Raw genomic sequence first — 22138 nt, 5'->3', positions numbered from 1 at the left:
AATAACTGTACTTTCAAAAAGAACACTGACTGCTCGGACTTTGAGCCCCCTTTACTAGAGGAGACACCGCAGCAGAAGTATAAAGCTAAACTTAGATCTCATAAGTCAGAACCCGTTTGATCGATTAAGTCCACTAGGTGGTGAAGCGGTTGAACATGCATTCTGGCTTGCATGAGATCTCGAACAAAGCGAACGAGAGAAAGAGCAAGATGAAAAGCAAATACTGTAAAATATTACGTGGCAGATGTATAGTTACTTTGATTTTTCTATCTCTTCTGTGTATCACGATAATATGTATCAGCTTAATACTACATGCTATTTTTCCTCCTATTGCTTCACTCTTACACTCCTCGTCTAATGATACCACAAAACACACATTTAGTGATCTGCCATCCCATGAGTTATCGTATCGACTTGCTCTGCGCAACAATACCTTTATTCAGATGCTGCACCATTCACATCAGACTAGTAACGCTACAGACTGCTGGGTCTGTGGCCGACTTCCCCCGTATCAGAAGGTAAAGGGAGTGTTGCCTCTTTTCCCATTCCCATTCTCCCATAATGGTTCTTGCGGAGCATGGTTTGCCTTAATGACATCCATCAACGGTGATGCCAAAGAATGTCAAGAGGAGGATTGTAGGGGCGAGTGGGTATGGGGTAACTTGAATAAAGTCATGAACGAAGCATGTTTCCCAGATGAAGAGGGTCTTCCCCAAATGAAAGGTACAGATCTAGAAACTGAAGAGTATCTGCAAGGAAATGCGACCCTCGATTTCATAGTGTTGAACGTAAAGCCCCTACACATGTCAGGTCCATCTTCAATTACTGTTCTGCCAGTGAAAGGGAACTTGTGTGTCAGAAAAGAAGGCTCAGTACATTTGGGGCACAGTGAGTGTGATACTGTAATAGTATTCAAAGACAAAGGAAAGTCCTATTTCAGAGCATCACGACACACCTACTTTATTTGTGGCCAGACAGCCTATGTGCAGCTGCCCTTAGACTGGGGTGGGACTTGCTACATATCATTTCTTCTACCACCCGTTTTCTTGGCCCCATCGAGCTATCATCAAGATCTTCGGCTCACACTTGTCAGACATAGACGAGGGCTCGATGCCTCTGGCATTGACCAAACTGAGACAGCTTGGGAGCAATATACAAATTTCAACAAAGGATTCTTTTTCTTCATAGGTCCCGTCCAGAATAGTAAACTTATCCGAAGGTTAACAAGAATTCTTGAAACAGTTGCTAATGTGACTGCATCGGCCCTGGGGAATCTGACCCAGGAACAGTATGCTATGAGACTGGTCGTTCTTCAGAATCGTCTTGTTCTGGACGTCATCCTGGTGGATAGGGGCGGGGCTTGTAGGGTCATTGGTTCTAGCTGTTGCGTTTTCATACCTAATAACGCACCATCTGTATACAAAGCAATAACGAGGCTCCACAAGATTGCCCAAAGCATACATCAAGACCCAGGCACGTGGACATGGTCCAGTTGGCTCTGGGGATTAATATCGGCATGGGGATGGAAAGTGTTGACCGTCTGTGGGTTGGTACTATTAATAATATTCAGTTGTTGCCTATGCCTGCAGTGTGGCCCGGCCATTTGCGGCCTGTGTGCTACTGCATGTGTTCCACATCCCCATTTACAGAGCATTGAAAATGGAAAAATAATGCTGCAAGAACAGATCGACTGTCTCATGAAAATAGATGTTACATAAGGGGTTCACTAGGGAACAAGGAGGGAATGAGGAAAATAAAAGTTATGAGGCATGTGTGTCCCCATGTGCCCCCCCAACGCTTATGTGCACATGCATGTAACCTATGCATTTCCTCTCCATGGCCTGTCTATCATGATGCTTATACTATAACGTGGCCTGCCATCATTCAGTCTCCCATGAGAGAAACGACAAATCTGTATCGAGGCCTACACGTTTTTCATCATGTTTTCCTGCACCACATAAAAACCCGTGTTTTGTGGCTCAGCCAGACCCGAGAAGAGGTTTCAGGCCTCAGCTGTAGCTGCGTATCCTTGGCCTTGCACACTTGGGCCTCAGCCAAAGGGGCCCTGTCAGAGGTGCTGAGACAGTATTGAGCACGGTTATCTGCTTACTCCTACAGAGCCGCATTCCTGCCTGGAGAAGGAGGGATCAACATAACCCATCAGCAAAGGAGAAAGCCTAGCCTTACTGTCTCTGTTTGTGAGATTGCAAAGCTCACGTCAGTAAACAGCCCATAGCCCCCATGTAAGGCCTCTGCAGTAAATTAAGTAAATGAAGAAATAGATGCCACATCGGCTCTTGGTGATGGGCAACCTATGTCACAAATCAGTCCCTGCTCCAGACATCAGATATCAGATAAAACAAGATGTGCTGGTCGTCCTGACACCGAAGGCCTCACTCACTGAAGGCCTCACTTCCAGACTTCCCGGTTGCATAGCAACCCTTCCCCACGTCAGTTACACCACGTCATGCTCGAGTTGAACACAAGTAAGGCAAAGTTCCAGTACAATTCCAGCAGATCACGCAACCCCCTCCAGGTACCCACCCACCTATGACAAAATACCCATTATCATCAAGTAAACGCCCACTAGGACGCCCACCTTCACACCTTCTTACACGCCCACATGCTCTTATCTCATTCTCTTTTGCTCTTTTCGCTTACGTACATTATGGAGATGTATATATACTGTACTCTGTGAATAATGTTTTGAGAATACTTTTGAGACCCTTCCAGATCCCTAGTGGTGATGGTAATATTCTCCCTATGACTCGAGTTATTCGAATAAAGCCCTTTTTGAACCTGATACCACAGACTCAGCCTCTTGCTTTATGCATGATCCTATTGATATTCTGAAATTCAGAGAGCGTAATATTTTATTTACGACATCTTGAGGGCTAAACGTGTGGTTCAATTTTCCAAAAGGTGTCAGAAGAGCTTGTAAGTGTTGCAAGTTGCATGTTGGTGTTGCGTATCAAGATTAACCTACCTCCAGTGAGCAGCTGCCTGAGGGCCGGGTGACTGGTCAGCGAATGGTACAAGTACATCAGAGACGAGATGAGTTTTTGGAGTGTCTCTGACATGTGGAGGACAACTAGAAAACATACAAATAATAGAGCAAACACAAAATAGCATACAAATTGAAGGGTTACAGTACATTGTGAATCATTCATTGGTGTCAGCACTCACACATTTCAAGTTAAATACTTGCTGGAAGAAAATTAAGGAAGGGGAAACTGTGGGGACTATGCTCAGAAGAGCTCAGGAGACAAAATGTTTATCAAATGTTTAGCTATTATGTCTCTATGAGGACATGCCTTGATACATTAGGGCCGTAGTGCAGATAACTTGTAGAATGCCGAATATGTTCTACTGCCCTAATAAAAGGTGTACGCACCTCCTGGTATGCGCTGCAGCCAGAGACGACAATACAGGGCCTGAAATTTTGCATCTTCACTTTCTTGTCTAGCCTGGTGTTCAGATCCTCCACCGAAGCTTCAGAGAGGAGCATGATGGGTGCAATGTCGGAATAAGCCGTCTAGAGATGGAAGTTCAGACATGTAAAGGAAATCACAACAACATTATTTTATATGGCATGATGAAAACACAAGCATTTACCCAAATTCAGATACAAAATTTGCCAGCAAATGGAACAAAGATTTCAAGTTGTAAATCGCAGGAGGTGCGGCCCTGCATCTAGACATCGAGAAGGTTTAAATCTGTAAATTTTGGTAACTTTCATGGTGTTCATTCTCCATAGCCTGACTCTGCATTTACAGAGTTACAGGATTGTAGGTATTCTGCATTATTAGAGTGAGTGAAGTAATGAAATCCCATAAATGTCTCTGTAATTTTATTTTAATTATCAGAAATAACTTGCACTTGAAATGTCTCACTTTCTACAGACCACCCATGAAAACAGGGGATGATGGTGTTCTCCCCCGTACTTTCTACACCACTTAACCCTGGTTAAGTAGAACGTAAAATTTGAACTGAACAGAAGTGTGAAATGCATTGCAAATGTGTGAGAGTACCCCCAAACTCACAACTGTATGGGTGTTCACACTATGTTCCCTGAATTCTCCTCCCCACTCTCCTGTTTAAAGCCCTTCCATTGACCCATCAAGCGTTTTTTACCTTTGGGTCTAATATCTCTGGGATAGCTTCCATCATTATACAGCTGTCAGAACTTTGAGTGTCTGAAGCTTTGCTTGCCCACATTCCCAAGTTCAGATGTTCTAGGATGGGAGGCTGCTCCTTTTCCGTTTTGGCTACTAAGGCTTGTAATCATCGCCCTTAGTGAATGCGTTGTGCCAGCAACAAGATGTTGTTCAGAAAGCTTCTTAAACTAGGCTTTTTGCTGTGGGTTAACTTTAGGATGATTGCTGGTTGCCTTGGTCTTTTAGGACACTCCACAGACCTGCCACAACTTTTCACAAGTCAAGTCATTCATATATTCATAATGCCTACCTACTATCACAAATTTATACATACCTGGCACAAAAGAAGTTTCACACTTTGTAAATCACTTCACGGCCGTGCACGCACTTTTTATGACTTTTTACACGCCTAAGTCAGACTTCTGCATCTAAAACTATTTCTTAACTCCTTGTCCACTTCTAGCCATTACTTTATGGAGAGAGTCCTTCTCCTCAGAAATACCTACAATTGCCCTCTCTCCAGTTCTTATCCCCCAAAAAGAGACTACATCTGTGTAAAGGGTTCACCCCCCCACTCCCTATCAGGCAGTGAATGAACAAAGCATTTGCAGTGCAGACTTTAAGGGGGGTAACATGACTGCTCTGAATATATGTAGACTTGGAATGTTTTTAAGGGGTACTTTATGTTTCAAAAGTCTGGTATTAGTAGCTTTCATGCTCCAGTGGCCACCTATCAAACCATTAGAGTTAGGTCAGTTCCTGTGCAGTTTTTGACTTGGAAAGTCATTTTCTTAGAAGCAATTAATTACGCTAGAGGCTGGGAAACTTGGGGCCCTTGATGATTTGGAAGGAAGATTCCGATTCATTTGGAGAGGGTCTTCTTTTAGGAAGGTCCATTGTGTGTCAATTTTGGTTCAGCCAGGAGAAGTACAAAGATGTCTGTCCCTTTCTTGATTAGATGGATTAGTTCAGTGATTGGGTCAACTTATGGTGAGTAAGTTTCGCCTTGCTCAGAAAAGGTTAAAGAAAAACGGACTAGACGCCTGTGAGCTTCATAAGCAGTTGACCAAAGGGATACAATTCTGGAGAGCTATAGGGCAGCCACTTGGGTAGAACCTTCTACTGTTGTAAAGTGTGGAGTCGCATGTTCTGGAGTCTTTGAAGGAAAAGTGCTATCAATAGAAGTGAAGTCATAACAGCTGCTATATTTGACTGAATAACAAACACAGGGCAATATATATATTACTTTGGTATTGTCTTTATTACCTGAAATGGATAAAGATTGGATATGCCTCATAGAATAATGACTAAAGCGAGCAAGTGAATGTGGAGGTAATGTTACAATTACCTACCACTAATTTAATTGCTCAGGGTCCTTTTTTCCTCGTTTTAGTCAATGGGAAGGGTTGAGAGTTTCGTGTCTTACATTTTCGGCTTGCATACAATTCTATTTCTAGGAAGGGAGGATGGGCTTCTTATAGAAGGGGTTTGTCAACCCTTTGGGAGATTTAGAAATGGATATAGTACAATGGCAGTTCTGTCTGAGGAGATGGGTTCTTGTCATTGAGTTATGATGGAAACAAAGAAAAACGTACCCAGAGTAATGAAATTACAGGTAATTAATTGTAAGATTAGAATACCAATTATGTCAAAGTAGTTGCGGGTGTATTAACTCAGAGCTCCATTCATGTAGTTCGATCAGTAGGTCGAAAGCTTCATGTTCTCTGTGTGATCAATGCAGTTGTACCGTGTGATGATGTGCAGTAGGAGACTTGTTGTCCTCGGTGGACTCCTTACAAAGTTAAGCAGATTGGGGATATCTGGGTGTGGCTGAGTGTGGTCAATAAAGTTTATGATGCCGTACATCAGTTAAGCATGCCGAAGAACAAAGACATGTTACAGAACTCCACATGTGGTGTGGTCATTTGCATGCTGCTGGGCTGGGGAGGACGCAACAACTGGTGACGAGGATGGGATACGTGCCCCAAAGGAACAAGACTGCACTCCTTGAGAGTTTGCAGAGGTCCAGTAAAATACTTGAGCGTGCCACGTGTGCCCCAAGAAGCAGTCTCCGGTTGGCGTAAGTGGAGTCAAAGCTTCCCTCCAGCTCTTACAAGGCCCTCGAAGAATGTGAAGGCCCTACAAAGTAGCAGTCAGAAAGCCCGCTAAAAGCCTACTTGTAAGGTCGTAAGAAGAGATGCTGTGTGTTAGACTTGGTATCATTGGTGTGGGTTTCCCCTGTATTTTCATCATTGCCTCCTGTTATTTTGCTGTGTGTTGGACTTCGTTTTTGCTGGTGTAGATGCTTTGGGCACTTCGCCACCTCTGTTCAGTGCCCAAGTGCAAGTGCTCCCTGTAAATTGTTGTTATGGATTGGTGATTCCATGATTGGCATATTTGATTTACTAGTTAGTCCCTAGTACTCTGCACTGTGTGTGCCCAGGGCCTGTAAATCAAATGCTGCTAGTGGTCCTGCAGCACTGATTGTGCCACCCACATAAGCAGCCTGTAAAGGTAACTCAGACCTGCCACTGCAGTGTCTGTGTGCAGTTTGGTACTGTTATGTCCACCTGGCCAGTGCACCCAGTTGCCCGGCACCAACCTTCCCTTTTCTTACATGTGTCACCCCTAAGTTAGGCCCAAGGGGCAGGGTGTATTGTAGGTGAAAGGTATGACATGCCCTCATGTGTGTGGCATGTCCTGATAGTGAAATACTGCCAATTTCGTTTTTCACTATTGAAAGGCTATTTGTCCCATAGGATAGAATGGGAGTACATTTATAACATCTTATAAATATAACTTCCCATTGGGACAAGATAGGAAGATTAGGTTTAATATGCCTTAACTCCGAATATAAAGGTGCATTTTTTATGAGGATGATTTTTACATTTTGTGTTTGAAAATACCACTTTTAGAAAGTAGGTGTTTTCTTGCTTAGCAATCTTGTGTGCCTCTGCTAGGTTTGTGTATTGACTGCCTGGCTTTGGAGTGACAGAGGCTGGGGATGTGCATTCTGTTCAGACAGCCACTTGGGGGGGGGGGGTTGAGGTATGTCCTGCCTTCCAGAGTGAGTCAGGGCTGGGCTGAATAGAGCTGGGCTGCATTCAGAGTAGGGGGAGGAGATTTCTTTCACACCTGAATGGGCCTGGTCTGCCTTGGACAATGCTGTTTCCACCTCCTGCCAGGAAGCTCCACCAGAGAGGACAGAACTAGTTTTGAATGGGCAAAGAGCCTCTCTGCCATTAGAGAACAAAGGATTTTGTGCTATAAAGAGTGGGGCCCAGACCCCTGAACTTTAGATTACTTCTGGAATTCAAAAGGAACCTTTGCCAAGGAGAAGAGCTGGAGGAAATGAGGAGAAGTACTGCCCCTTTGCTGTGTGCTGTCTGGGGTTGGCTTACAGTGGCTGTTTCTGCCAAGGAAAGGACAAGGACTTTGCTATGTACTGTGTCCCCTGCTTGAGGAAGATCTCCAAGGGCTTGCAGTAGAGCTTGCCTCCTGTTTTTCAAGTCTCAGGGATACAAAGACTTCACCCCCAGCTCCCCTTAACTCCCTTGCTGAGAGTTCTGACCTGCCAAGAGGTACCTGCTGCTGTTCCGGGCCTCTGGCGATTTTTCCTGCTGTATGGAGCTGGAAAAGTAAAGTAATGAGGAGAAGCGCAACGCATCTGTACCTGTACAAGGCTCGAGAAATCGCCGCACGCCGCATCGAGTACGCCGATCTATGAAGGCCGAGATCACCGCACCGATTCCGACACAGACCCTGCTATGTGGCTGCAAGAACCAATGCATCGTGGGACTGCAGCAGAAGAAATCAACGTAAGAACGGTGCCGCCGCATCGAGAACTGACGTCATATTGGCAGGTGGCAAGGTGGCAGGCACCGCACGGTGCCTGCCACCTTGTGCATGCCAATGTACCCCCCAAGTGCAGCCCCCCACCAACGTTAACACTGCATGCCTTTCCATGGTGGCGTCTCCGCCATGGAAAGGCATTTTACCGCACACATCATAATATGGATGGCGGTGCCTGCAAGGCACTGCCACCATATTATGGGCCTTTTCCGCCTGGTAGGCAATCGTGATGATTGCCTACTGGCGGAAAAGCGGCGAACGGTAATTCCATCCACCGCGGTACACCCCGCCATGCAAATGTGGCAGGGGGTAAAAGTCCGGATCCGCCCACAATGCTAATAGACCCCTTTGTGTTGAAGGTGTTGCATCTATAGTTTGCTATGGAAGAACTATTTCTACCTTTTGAATGTCATATTTTTATTACTGTATTGTGGATTTTTGTCATTATGGTCTTGTTTGGTTTAGATAAAGATTACTTATTTTTCTATACTGGTGTGGTGTCCGTTTGTTGTGTTTTCACTGTATGTGTGCACAAATTCTTTACAAACTGCCTCTGATATAAGCCAGCTGCTCGTGCAAGCCACCAAGGGGGTGAGCAGAGGTTATTTTGAAGTTATCCCCCTTACCCTGACTAGGGAGAAGGGTCCCTACTTGAACTATAGTGCAAACCATTGACAACTAGAGACTCCCATTTCTAACACTGCGCCACAGCTAAACACAACCATTGTCCATACAAAGCAGAAATGCTATAGTCATGACAACTAGGTAGGATGCACAAAGTTGAGAGAGGTGACGAACATGTGCATGAGACAAAACCATTAAGCGTAGTTAAGAAAGAAGATGGGGCCATACAACATCAGCTTGGTTGTTGTTTCATGGACTAGGGAATCTCAAGACCATATAAGTGCAACTTCACATTAATAAGGACATTCGTCCTGTTGCTCAGCAACCCCGTTGGATTGCTTTTCATTTACAGGAAGCCGTTGAAAAAGAACTATAAACATTATTAAAGCATGTCATCATCTAGCGCTCGACTGGTCGGACAACATGGGATTCATCTATAGTAGTGGTGCCAAAAATGGACAGTCCTGGTGCATTGTGCATTTGTGTTGATATGCGCCAGTTCAACAAAGCAATCTAGAGAGAAAGGCATCCAGGTCCACACATAGCGGACATGATTACACAACTGAATGGTGCCACAGTCTTTTCTTGTCTTGATTTGAACAAAGGACACAAATGAACTCCAGCTGGGAGAGAACTGTAGGTACATTATTAATTTTTTCAACTCATGTTGGTTTGTCCAGATACAAAAGACTCAGCTTTGGTGTGTCGTCGGCTGCAGAAATCTTTCAGGATATCATTTGCCAAATAATTCAACCTGTCACACGTACTTTTTGTCAAACGTATCCTGTTTTTTTTTGTCAAACGTGGTCACACATACTTTTAACCACAGTGATGAAATATTAGTGTTCAGGGCGACACAAAAGGAGCATAACAAAGCTCTTACACAAGTATGCCGTCTGCTCGCTGATGCTGATCTCACTTGCAGAAAAGCTTGAGTGTCATAAAAACAAACTCAAATTCTTTGAGCATATTTTCTCTGAAGGAGGATTGACTCCTGACCCTGAAAACGTACAAGCATTGTCATCCACTTGTCTCCCACAAGATGTAAGGCATGGTCAGCTATTTCTCCAGATACATTCATGACTTTGCCACCATGAGCGCCTCATTAAGAGAGCTGACAAAGTACGTGCAGTGGTACTCTGAGTGTGATAGAAGTTGCAAGAAAATCAAACAGTGTGGCTCAATGGTTAGAGCGGCAGACCCTGAAGCAGAGTTCTGGCCAGGGACCAGGGTTCGATTCCTGCCTCGGCGGGGCTCGGGCTCAATTTCCTCGGACCTGTCTATTCTCGCCTCGGTGCCTATTCTAATCACGGGCCCCACACTGCAACTCTGGGCAATAGCTTGCTTAGCCTCCACACCGGCCCCAACAGCGCTAAGGATGCTTGGCTTCACCCTGGGGGTGCCCAGGAGTGGACACTTCACAGGGAAAGCCAGGATGGGTTCCACAGCGGTATGAGTATCAGCGCCAGGAAACCGCAAAGGCGACACCGCAAGGTGTCCGTCTGGTGACAGTGCGCTCTATAAGTACTTTGACATTTACATTTGACATTTACAAACAAGCAATTGAAAATGCAACTGAAATGGCTAATTTTGGTCCAAAGTTGCATAGAGAGATCATACTAGACACAAGCCTGGTGGGGTTGAGCATGATCGTTGCTCAACACAATGGACATCCAAATGCTACGAGACATATTGTGACCTATGCTAGCAAAAGTCTGTCTCAGACTGAACGTGCCTATTCTTAGCCAGAAAAAGAGAGCCTGGCTGTAGTGTGAGCTTGTGAACATTTTCATGTGTTTATGTATAGAAAGCACTTCACCCTTGTCACTGACCACCAGGCGTTGCTCACCATTTTTGTGAAATCCAAAAGTCAAGATGCTTCTTCGCATCGAGAGGTGAGGGTTGTGATTGCAAGAATATGGTTACTCTATTGTGCATAAGCTGGGGAAGGATCAAAACCCCACAGATTGCTTCTCACGAGTGCCATTAAAGCATCACAGTGCAACGTCTAAAGCAGTTGAAGAGTATATCAATCTCATAGTAAAGTCTAGCACTCATGCAGCTCTATCCTTTGAGCAGATCATTGCTGCTACCAACACAGACAGAGACATGTTCGCACTCAAGGATGTCATTGCAACGCAATCATGGAGAAAAGATATTCGGCCTCTCACAGATGACATTCAATATCAAAAAATTCTAAAATGTTCAGGAAGAACTTTCTGTCACTCAAGAAGGTATTGTACTAAGAGGTTTGAGAATTGCCATACCTGAGATCTTGAGGCAACAAGTCACTGAACTGGCACACAAAGGACATTGTCACAAGGGAGAAGCAGTCAAACCTCTTGATGCAGCATATTGACACTCAAGACTTGCCATATAAGGTATCCTTGGGGAGTGCCTTTAAACCGTATCATCTGGCCAGTGGGCAACCTCAATGAACTTTTACTGATCCTACTGTAACCAACCAGTATTGAATAATCTTGTCTAGGGCTGTGGGGTTAAATCATGTACTTGTTAAATGTTTAAGTGATCCCTTTTCATGACACGTTTAAAAGTCTATCATATATGTTGAAATTATAATAAAAAATTTGTGATTAAATTCACAGGTCAAGACAAATTATTTTCCTTGCCCTTGATTCTAAAAAATAATTTGGTTAAATATTACAGATAGATCTTGTTTGTGAACAAAATTATTAGTGGCCCATTCTAGTTGTTTAGGGACCCAACCCCCTGGTACGTCACATTTAGAAAGTTGGCATTTTCTTGCCTTAGCCATTTCGGGCCTGCAGATTGTCCCTGGGTTACATGACTGTGTGTGGGTGATGGGTGGGGTTTGCGTAATCTTTCTAGACAGTCGAACAATGGGGAACTTAGGTGTAATTGAATGGGCCATCACTGGCAGGATGGGAGGGAGGAACTGGGCACAGGCCACTTACAACTGCATAGGCTGAGTCCTGCCTCTACAATAAGGACTGAATAACCCCTGTAGTTAGTCTGGAGCCAGGGCCAGGAAGGCAGGGCATCTGTGCACTTCAAAGGCCTGCCTCTCGAAGCTTTGCCCCACTTCAAAGGCACAGCTGTGTATAAATACTGGACCTCAGAAACCACCTCTTCAGGACTCTTCGGGACACTTCTGGACCTGTGGATACTCTGACAGGAAGAAGGACTGCTCTGCTGCTACAATGGCTACCACTTAGCTGGGCTGCTGCTCTAATGGAACTGCTTACCTTCTGTGCTGACCTGCTGCCTATTGCCCTCTTGCCCGGGGAAGAACTGGACCTGCAACTTCATCTTGAACCCAGGATCCCTGAGTGACTCCAAGGGCTAATCTACTGGCCTCCTGAGTTGAGCCTCAGGGACATAAAAGGCTCCCCAAACAGCTCCTGGGCACAGCTGCAGCAAATTTCCAACCCCCATGTGGTGACTCTCAGGCCCTGGACCCTTGGTGTGGCTAATTGGCTCTTACATTAGGCTTTCCAGCTCTATGCAACCACAAATGGGCTTGTTCACACCAAGACTGCGCCGCTCACATCAAAATCCAATGCGAGCCGCCGACAGTCTTTCTCTTCATACAGCAGCATTGACAGCAGGCGGGGGGACCACCAAACTCCATCCCGCCAATCCACGACACCCGGCCTTCTCTTTGCACCATGCCGACAACCGCCTGACACTCTTCTTGCTCTCCACGGCACTCTCCAACACAAACAGGACTCTTTAACCAAACTTGAGAAGGAAAACCTCAGCTGGACTACTCTGAGACCATAACCACCCCTTGCTCCATCACATAATTCATACCTCTAGTTTTACTGTTTGTATATTGTCATTATTTTATTTATTACATTTTGCTGTATTTTTTCAACCTGGTGTGAAATCTTTTTGTGTGATGTTTCACTGTTTTACTGTTTGAAATGTTTCATAAATACTTTACACATTGCCTCTACGTTAAGCCAGACTGCTCTGTGCTAAGCTACTAGGGAATTGAGCACAGGTTTATTTGGGGTTGGCTTATGCCTTACCCTGCCAAGGATTGTGATTGCTGTTTGACCTGCACTCACACCCCAGTCAACCAGCAACCCAGTTTCACACAGGCCTTTAATAAGATTGTGTCTAAAGCTCCATATTTAATCAAAAGGTACCTTGATATCTGCTACAATGGCTGTGGAAGGTAGCCTCTCTTCCGACCCCTAAAGACATATAGGTTTCAGTCCAGATAGAAAACCTGCTTGCTCTTTGGAACTTCTCTTTTGGGGCTGGTGAGGAAGATGAGGCTGCAGGAAAGGAAAACGACAGGGCCAACTGAAGCTGGGCATTTCTACTGCCTGATGTCTGTGGAAAATCTTCACTTTGTCAGGACTGTGCAGTAGAACCTCTGGTCAAAGAAAGCTGTTGTTGCTGAAGAGAATTTTAGATATTTTGCCCTGGAACTGAACGGTAGATGTGGGAAGCCCTTGTAACCTGAAACCAGCGGAACTGTTCCATAAAGGTACCACAAATCGTTCTTTCTAAACCAAGTTTCCTTGGGAGTACTGCTTTCTTTTACTGTCCAAAACAAATGCAGTTTTGTCTCCAGTTAGTCATTTGTGAGAACCACATACAGTACATTTCTGTGTTTGATTATGCTTCCTAAAACTGACTTTTCTTTTTAGTAAGCATTGCAATTAATCTTCTTAACAACCTTTGATCTATACATCAGTTTCCTTCAATTTTAATGGCATTTTGCTTATTAAGGGCCATATATATATTAGACTTGCACTTGGTAGAAGTGGTTGCAATTTGTGCACCGAATTTAAACTACTGCATTGGTGTTTTAGGAACCAGCCATTATTTGCAGGGAAGTGTTTCATTCTGTTCACAATCCAGCCTGAATTCAGAAGCAAGCAAGCGCATACTAAGCACAGTCTGCCTTTCACAAGCAAGACATCACCTTATCATTGCGGCGGTAAAGAGCAAACTCTTCTTTTGACTTTCTTGGCTTCATGTGATGCTCAAACTGCACCAATCTATACGGTTCACTCCCCTTCTGGAAGGCGTTAATCCAGCGGGCAGTCTCACCTCCACAGTCTTTACCTTGGATTTTGTGTCCAAACACCCTGACAGTAATAAAAAAAAAAGCATATGTGTGAAAGTTCATAATTTACTACAACTTGACAAAACGTATTCAGCAAACTCTGAGAACTGTACAATATCATCAGAATAGTAAGTATACTTACAAAATTGAGATTTTGCTATTTTTAGGTCAAGCCTAGACAGTGCAGCTGTCAGGTGACCTGTTGTATGTACTTTGTGGGGTCTGACCCATCCCACCGGTTTGGATTGGCTTATGTATGTGTCATTCCAAAATCAAAGCCTGCAAATGGCTTAAAGTTGGTGCATGCCCCACCTTTTTCTTACAAGTTAACTCCCATGGAGTATTGCCTCAGGAACGAGCAGTGCTGTGCACACTGCTTGTGTTCCTTTCCTTACCTGTAAAGCATGTGCTTGCTTTTAACTGCTTATAATGGAGGTGGGGCTTCTTTTAACTGGAGGGGTGGACATGTTTTGTTTAACTGGAGGGACGGCTCTACTTTCGGGGCATCAGAACGGTGTGGCACAGAGACACAGCATGGCAGCTGATTCCAGACGCAGAAACACGGCATGGGAGCTGAGTCTAGCATGCATGGTGGCATCGCAAGTAAGGATTTAAACCATTGCTGATGCGATTGTTTAATTAAGTGATTACACCTGCTGAACATATCAATGAGTCTCTCTGGTTAACTCCTTTATGTGTCTCGCCTCTTGTTTAAAGTTTCTGGGTTTTTTCTCGCTCCTATGAGGCGCACACAGTCGGAACAAGCTTTGTGCCCCAGGCAATTTAAATCAGCCACACAGCAATATGGACACATTGTGGGCCATCTGTGAAGCCAGAAGCATACTGCATATCCTCTTTAATGCATGCTTTTCTGTGTTGCCAGCTCGTGAGATATATCGAGTTGCAGTGTTGGGACAGAGAATTGGATGTACGGCTTCTGGGCCTCTATACTGGGGGCGGGAGTGATAGGTGGTTTAGCTCATTACCAGGTGAGCATTCGACATACAATCCCAGTCTCCATGGGTTTTGACCAACACTGGGCAAGGTACCATTTCAGGTAGGTACTGCACCACCAGCAGCACTGGGGCAGCTGGCTGCAGAGGTCACTAGGCCCAATGTAAATCAACGGAGGCTGGGGGCACCTTGAAGAGGCATGGTTTGCAGGTAAGTACCCATGGTTTCAGGCCACAGGCTCCGCAGGTTAAGATAAGCACAGAGGGGGCCACAAGGCAGCACCAAAGAAGCACAACCAGCGGTACAAGGGCGGCCAGGTGCAGGGTGAAAAATAGTCATCAGGTGCCCCATGCATTTCAATCAAGGTTGTCAGTCGCACAAAGAGGCTGCAGGCTCGGACCAGGAGGCTGGCTGAAGGTCACCACAGGCTGGGCAGGTAAGTTGGAGGGCTGGGGGAGGTCAATGCACCATCGGTAGAGCTCCCCAAGGACGGAGGGCTGAGGATGCAGGAGTGCCTTTTTGTGTCAGATCTTCTGGGTTGGAGACGGTCATGGTCAGGGGGACCCTTTGCTTAGAGGCTTCAAACAACTTTGTGGGGTCCCGGAGAGGTCAGCCACTGATGGAGACGAGGTCAGAATTGAAGGGGAGACTTCACTAGACAGGTGAGCCACTCGATCTCAGGCCGTGGGCCTCAGCTGCAGAGTGGCAGTGGTCGCGGATCTGAAGTCCTTGAAGATGGAGTTTTTCTAGACAGGGCCGCTGTCCTCAGATCTTTATTGAAGAGTGGTGGTCTTCCTAGGCTTCTTGGAAGTTGCTGATGTCGTCTTCTTCGCAGGCTTGAGTAGCAGGAGACAGGCCAAGTCAGTAGGGGTCTTCTTGCTCTGCTGCACAGCAAACTCTTCATCAGTATTCTTAGGTTGCAGGAATCTAAAGATCAAGGTTCAGGGGAGCCCCTAAATACTGAACTTGACAGGGCTGGCATGAGCTTGCTCATACCTACTGATGAGGGATAGGAGAACGAGAGTGACCCTCTCCCTGATCTCCTCTCACACAATCCTGTTGATGGATCAGTTGAAGGAGTAGTCTTGGCAGACAGCCTCACTGATCATCAGCAAGCTGATTGCAGACAAGTTCTCAGTCAGTTTTGTGGTCTCTTTTCTTTGACATCCAGTCAGAATACCTGGTGTGCCCATGAAGTGGACACAGGTGACAGCCTGCATGTAAAAAGTAACATTTACAGACAGTCTGACCATGTAAGAGATTGCATCATGACAGAGATCCAAAATATGCTGGAGTTTGGGGTAATTGAGCTTTCAGATAGCCCATGGGCTAGTCCTGTAGTCCTTGTGCCAAAACCTCACACCCAGAATGGTAAGAGAGAGATGAGGTTTTATGTTGACCACCAAGGCCGCAACACTAAGACTGATGCCCATCCAATTCCAAGGGCAGATTAATTAATTCATACTTTGGTCTCTACCAAATGTCGCAGTACATTTGACCTGACTGCTGGTTATTGGCAAATCAGAGTCTCTGAGGATGCCAAGCCAAAGCCAGCATTTTCACCCCCCCCCCCCATGGGCATTATCAATTTATTGTGATGCCTTTTGGTTTGAAAAATGCACCTGCTACATTTCAGAGGCTGGTGAATAAAAAATCCTAAGATGTCTGGAAGCCTAAAGTGCAGCATATCTAAATGATATAGCTGTCTTTAGCTTGACCAGGGAGGATCACTTGGTCCACCTCGGAAATGTACTTGATGCCCTGCAGAAGGCAGGCCTTACTACCAAGGCCAGTAAGTGCCAGATAGGGAAGAGCAAAGTTGTGTACTTGGGCCACTTTGTAGGTGGAGGCAAAGCTTACCCATTGGGGACCAAGATTCAGCCCATCATGGACTGGATTGCTCCCACTACCCAGACTCAGGTCAGAGCTTTCTTGGGCCTGAGTGAGTACTACAGAAGATGTGTTGGGTTATGGATCAATAGTGACACCCCTTAATGATCTCACCTCCAAGAGAATGCCTAAGAAAGTTCAGTGGACAGTTGCTGTCAGAAGGCATTTGATGACCTGAAGCAAGCCATGTGCTCAGCACAAATTCTGCAAGGTCCTGACTACTCCAAACCATTCGTTGGCCAGACAGATGCTTCTAAGATAGGGATAGGTGCAGTACTGTCACAACTTAATGCAGAGGGCCAGGATCAACCAGCAGCTTTTATTAGAATAAGGTTGTCCCCCGGGAAGAAGTGTTGGTCAGCTATTTAGAGAGAATGACCTTTGCTGTAGTCTGGGCTCTGAAGAAGTTGTAGTCATACGTGTTTGGCGCTCACTTTATTGTTCAGACAGACCATAAGACCCTCTTATGGCTTAAACAGATGAAGGGTGAAAACCCCAAACTTTTGACGTGGTCCATTTTCCTACTGGGAGTAATGATGCCAATGCAAATGGACTTTCCAGATATTTCCACTTAGAAAATGAAGAGACAACAGGACATGGTTAGTCTCCTGGGGGTGGGGGATAGGTTGTGTGGGGTAAGTAGAATCTTTCTTTCATGGTTACCCCCATTTTGTGCCCGCTGTCAGTATGTTTTGACTGTAGTTTACTAGGATCCTGCTAACCAGGACCCCAGCATCAGTGGTCTCTCTCCCAACATGGCTTTGGTAAGTACTTTGGTACCTCCACAATTGGCTACTGGTATACCCTGATAAGTCCCTAGTATAAGGACTTATAAGGTGTCCAGGGCATAGGTACACCAGGGGTCTCCCATGGGCTGCAGCATGTATTGTGCCACCCATGGAAGTCCACATAAACTCTGACTACAGGTCTGTCATTCCAGCCTGTGTGAGATGGGGCTTGCACCTCTCATGACAGCTACAGGTTTTCTTATGTCTGCTGCCACTACACAAAACCTATAAGACACCCCTATAGTAGGCCCTTCAGTCCCGAGGGCAGGGTGCTTGGTTATAAGTGTGAGGGTGCCCCTGCATGAGCAGGACACCCCTACAAACCCCCAGAGTTGATTATCCAGGCTTTGTAAGTGTGGTTAGCCATTTTAAGACATATAGTGGACATCAGTCATTACAAGATGTTTAACTAGATATTGGCTGCACCAAACCTAGTCACGTTTGGTATCAACCATGTTGGAATCATACCCCAACACCGATTCCGGTGTTGGAGGTATGATACCATGTACTGGCGAGCTCCTTAGAGGAGCACCCTGTTCACCCGGTAACAGTCTTTCAGGGTCTGACAGCAAGCTAGTGCTGCTGCCAACCAGAGGCACTGTTCTGCCCTCCTGCTGCTGAGATGAGCTTGAGCAGGGGAAGGTAGAACAATAGGTTCCCTGTCACAGGGAGGTGCGACCACCTCCCAGACTAGACTTAGTGTATTGGGCTGGGTTGGGGGTACTTTTCAGAACCACCGGACTGCATTCAAGGGCACATTTGGTGCCCTCCTTGCATACAATGGTTTGAGCTAGTTCAGGAACCCTTGGTTCCTGCTCTGGCTCGAAACCGGACAAAGGACAGGAGGACAGGGGAGTATCCTCCCCTCTGTCCAGCCTCTATGGTAGGGATCTCAGAGTTGTTCCAACCTTTTAAGGCCCCCCCCAAGGGTGGGTCCTCAGATTTGTCGTGGAACAAGACTCGTCTCTGAAAACAAGACACTTTTTGACAATATGGATACTTGGACTTCACTGGTCTTTGCCTGGAATCGAGACTGCATCAAGGAAGACTATTGCCGCTCCTGGTCTAGCTGTTCTGCAAGTATTCTGCGTCATCTGTGTCTGTGCTTCACTCAGGCTCTCCAAGGACCTCTGGGCATCAAGGATATCCAAAGTACACTCCCTTGGAGTGAAGGAGTCACTCCCATGCATCTGCAGGCACCACATCAAAGCTGAGCGGTCTGCTTCTCCTTTCATCCTACAAATCTCCAAATCTCAGCAACATAGGTGGTGGATCTGTGGTTCCACTGAGGCCTGACTTGTCTTCGCTTCAATTTGGAGAACAGTATCCCCTGTCGGAGCTGCTGGGTCCAAACCCCTGTGCACTGTATTGACTCACCGTTGCAAAGGCTTGTTGGCTCTGCACTCCAGAGATCTTCAGGTTTCAAGAAGCTCCTGCCTCTAGCATCTCATCCCTTGAAGAACAGAGTCTGTGGGTCCTCTCGAGGGTCTTCTTCTGCTTTGGTGGGCTCCTCTGCTTGCTCGGACCTGCTCTGGCTCTCCTGCACATGGAGAGTTCCTTGGACCTTGCTGGTCCCAACAATTGCATCTTTTTGTCTTCCACGATAGTTGCGGTTAACAAGGCTTGCTGGTACTGCTGCCGGACACCGACCACCTGGACACTGACATCCGACGTGGGACACGTTGTGTACGGCTCCTGGTCTTCCATAGCGTTGCTGGGTCCCCACAGCTGCAGCGGCAAGGTCCTTGAGAACTCTTCTGAACTTCTTGACAAAGGAGGGCTTTGTCCTTCTGTGCCTCCTGGTCACCTCTGAGTGGCATAAACTCTGTCCCCTCTGCTTGCAAGTTCACCTCTTCAAGGATCTACCCTTGGATTCCTGCAGACATCTACATAGACCTCTCCAGAGGCCTTCCTTCCTGAGCTGTCCATTGTCGTCTACGAGTGGTTCCGACATCACTTCACCCCTATGCACCCAACTCCCCTGGTACAGGTAACCTGGTTCCTGGGCCATCCACGGGTGGGGTGGCTCTCCAACCTTCTGTCTTCCAATAGGTTTGTTCAGGGTCCTCTGGGAAGGGTGCTTTTTCTCTATAACTGCAACTTCGCCAATGACTTCTATTTAGCACGCAGCTGTGTTTCCACTCTGCATACAGCCTCGTTGGGGCTCCTGGGTGCCTTCTATGGGAGGTTCTTGGTTCACCAAGCTCTTCTAAGTCCTTTGGTCCAAGTCTCATTCTACATTGCAGTTCACATTTCACTTATTTAGTATATGGTTTGATCTTCCCCTGTGGACCATTGCATATTGGTGCTACTCACCAGATTTTTTTGAAATATTCTTATGTGTATTATTGATATATCCATATAGGTGATATACCAAGTGACAGTGATTATTTTGTGTTAATAAATAACCTTATTTTTCATCACTCAAGTTCTGTTTATTGTATATCAAAAAAGCAAAACATACACAACACGGTGTCAGCATTGGTGCATAGAAACAATACTATATCAACCAAGAAGAACAGGCTCATACAGATAATTAAACCTAGTTGCTTTCATGCTTCATCATCGGGTTCCCACCCAAGGTGCCGAGTGCACCCTGGGTGTGCTGCGACGCCTGAATTACAGAGGCTACACAAACTAGTAATCGAATGGTTTAATTATCTACATGAGCCAATTCTTCTTGATTAATATAGATTTGCTACAGTGGAAAGGAACAAGCTGTTCTAATTTCCTCGCTCTCCTCTTGAAATTTAATGGATAACAAAGTGACATGAGATATATCTGCACAAGTGGTTACGCAGCAATAATGCAACATCAGATATGTGTAAAATACAGCAGGCCGTAATGAAATAGCATCTGATAAATTCACAATAAATCATATGATATGAGGCCTCTCAAGCCATTATAGGCTCTGACATGCTTATCAAAGTGAGTGTAGGTACGAATGGCCGCAAGGTATACCGAGGGGTGGAAAGCCCAGTGCCGCAGATGGCAATACTGGAACCGTGAGTCCGTAACCTGGTAGTCCATTCTGCACTGGTCAAAGGACTTCAAGACATATCCCGTGAAGAGGTCACAGAGTGTCCAACATTCCCCATCACTCCAGAGGGGCAATGAAAGGAGTGAGAGCACTGGCAGGAAGTCTGAGTTATGGGTGATCTGTGTTTTTGGGGAGGGGAAGGTAGTTAGACCTTTCTTAAAGACCACTTTGTCCCAAATGTCGACGACAGTACGAGTAAGGGTGGCTATGTTTGCACTATGCAGTCGGATATGCTTGGGCAGCCAGGCCAGGTCCCACAGTGTCCGACACGCCACCGTACGGTCCATGAGGAAGCAGTGCTTCGCACTCTCTCGGACCACTCACTCAGAGATAGATTGCAAGTGGGCCGCCCAGTAAAAGAAGATTAGGGCATGCTAGGCCTCCCCTATCTCTTGGGAGCATCAACAGTACATTAGCTATCCAGGGTCGTTTTACATTCCAAGTAAAGGTTCGAATGTCCCATTGTAAGTGCAGAATGTCATCCTGCTGACTCAACGTGGGCGGGGTCTGAAAGAGATAAGGGACCCGCGGGAGCACATCCTTTTTTACAACATTCACACACCCCATCCAGGAGCTATGAAGGGGCTTCCACCTCTGAAAGTCGGCCAAGATGGAGCGGCAAAGGTGAGGCAAGTTAGCATGAGACCAGGAGGAGAGCATGAGGGTAATTTTGAGACCCAGATGTCTAATGGCATCCTGGGACCACTGCAAGGGTGCAAGGTCTGCAGGACCGGAAGGTCTTGATCAGGGATAGTCAAGTTGAGCACAGATGACATGGCCATATTGATCCAACCCGAGACTGCCTCATACTCCTGCAGGCAGGTCACGACGCTTGGAAGGGAGGCATCGGACTGAGAGAGTGTGAGGAGGAGATAGTTCCCAAAGAGACTAATCTTGTGGGGTTGACCCCCAAAGGATATGCCTTTCACCGTGCCAGTGTTGCAAATTGTGATGGCTAGAGGCTAGAGGCTCCACCGACAGGGCAAATATTAAGGGTGATAGTGGGCACCCTTAACGCATGACTCGAAGAATGGTTATAGGCCCCGCGATTTGTCCATTTACCCATACATTGCCCACTGGTGCCACATACGAGGCCATTATCTTAGAGAGCAAACTCGGCCCCAGCCCAACCTTTACCAACCCAGCACAGAGGAAGAACTAGTTTACCCTATCAAAGGCTTTCTCTGCGTTCAATAAGAAAAGGCATGCTGGGATATCATAACGTTGCAATTTTTCAACTACGTGAGCTATGCGACGGATGTTGTCTGCGCCCTGTCTAGGGCAAATAAGCCAACTTGATCCCGGTTATAAGGCCAGGGATATAGGGTTCAAGTATATAGGCAAGTATTTTTTGGTATCCAGCTTGCGTCTGTATTGAGCAGGGCTATGGGATGATAGGAAAAGCACAAGGTTGGGTTCTTGCCTGTCTTGGGTATGAGAGAGATTTCAGCTAAAGCCATCTTGGGTGTGAGTCCTGTTTCGTGTGTGAAGGAATTAAATAGCCGCACAAGGTGATCTTGTAAGTAGGGTAAAAAGAGCTGATAAAAATAAGCCAGGAGGCCATCAGGCCCCAGAGTTTTACCCAGAGGTAGAGCCCAGACCGCCGCACGGAGTTCCTCGAGAGTAATCGGTCCATCAAGGAGATCCGTATGGCATGGATGTAGAGGTTTCTATTCACAAGCATCTATGTATGCTTTGTTCCACCCAGAGGGCGGCTTGTCCCTAAAGTATAACATTTGATAATAATCATGAAAGGCCTTTAAGT

The 22138-nt window shown here is 46.1% G+C and overlaps 1 protein-coding gene across 1 annotated transcript in view; it reads right to left on the bottom strand.

Moving 5' to 3' along the window:
- LOC146821880 (mitochondrial amidoxime-reducing component 1-like) overlaps positions 1 to 22138 on the bottom strand; it is a 146883-nt gene that overhangs the window by 32037 nt on the left and 92708 nt on the right. Inside the window, exons 3-4 of the mRNA XM_085609393.1 lie at positions 13558 to 13723; positions 3395 to 3535 (exon numbers count right to left, since the gene is read on the bottom strand). Coding sequence (XP_085465519.1) covers positions 3395 to 3535; positions 13558 to 13723 — 307 coding nt within the window. The remainder of the gene's footprint in view (positions 1 to 3394; positions 3536 to 13557; positions 13724 to 22138) is intronic.

Source organism: Triturus cristatus, chromosome 6 (assembly GCF_964204655.1).
Source record: "Triturus cristatus chromosome 6, aTriCri1.1, whole genome shotgun sequence".
Taxonomy (NCBI): domain Eukaryota; kingdom Metazoa; phylum Chordata; class Amphibia; order Caudata; family Salamandridae; genus Triturus; species Triturus cristatus.
The sequence above is the reverse complement of the archived record's forward strand: the minus strand, read 5'-3'. Positions and strand labels throughout refer to the sequence as shown.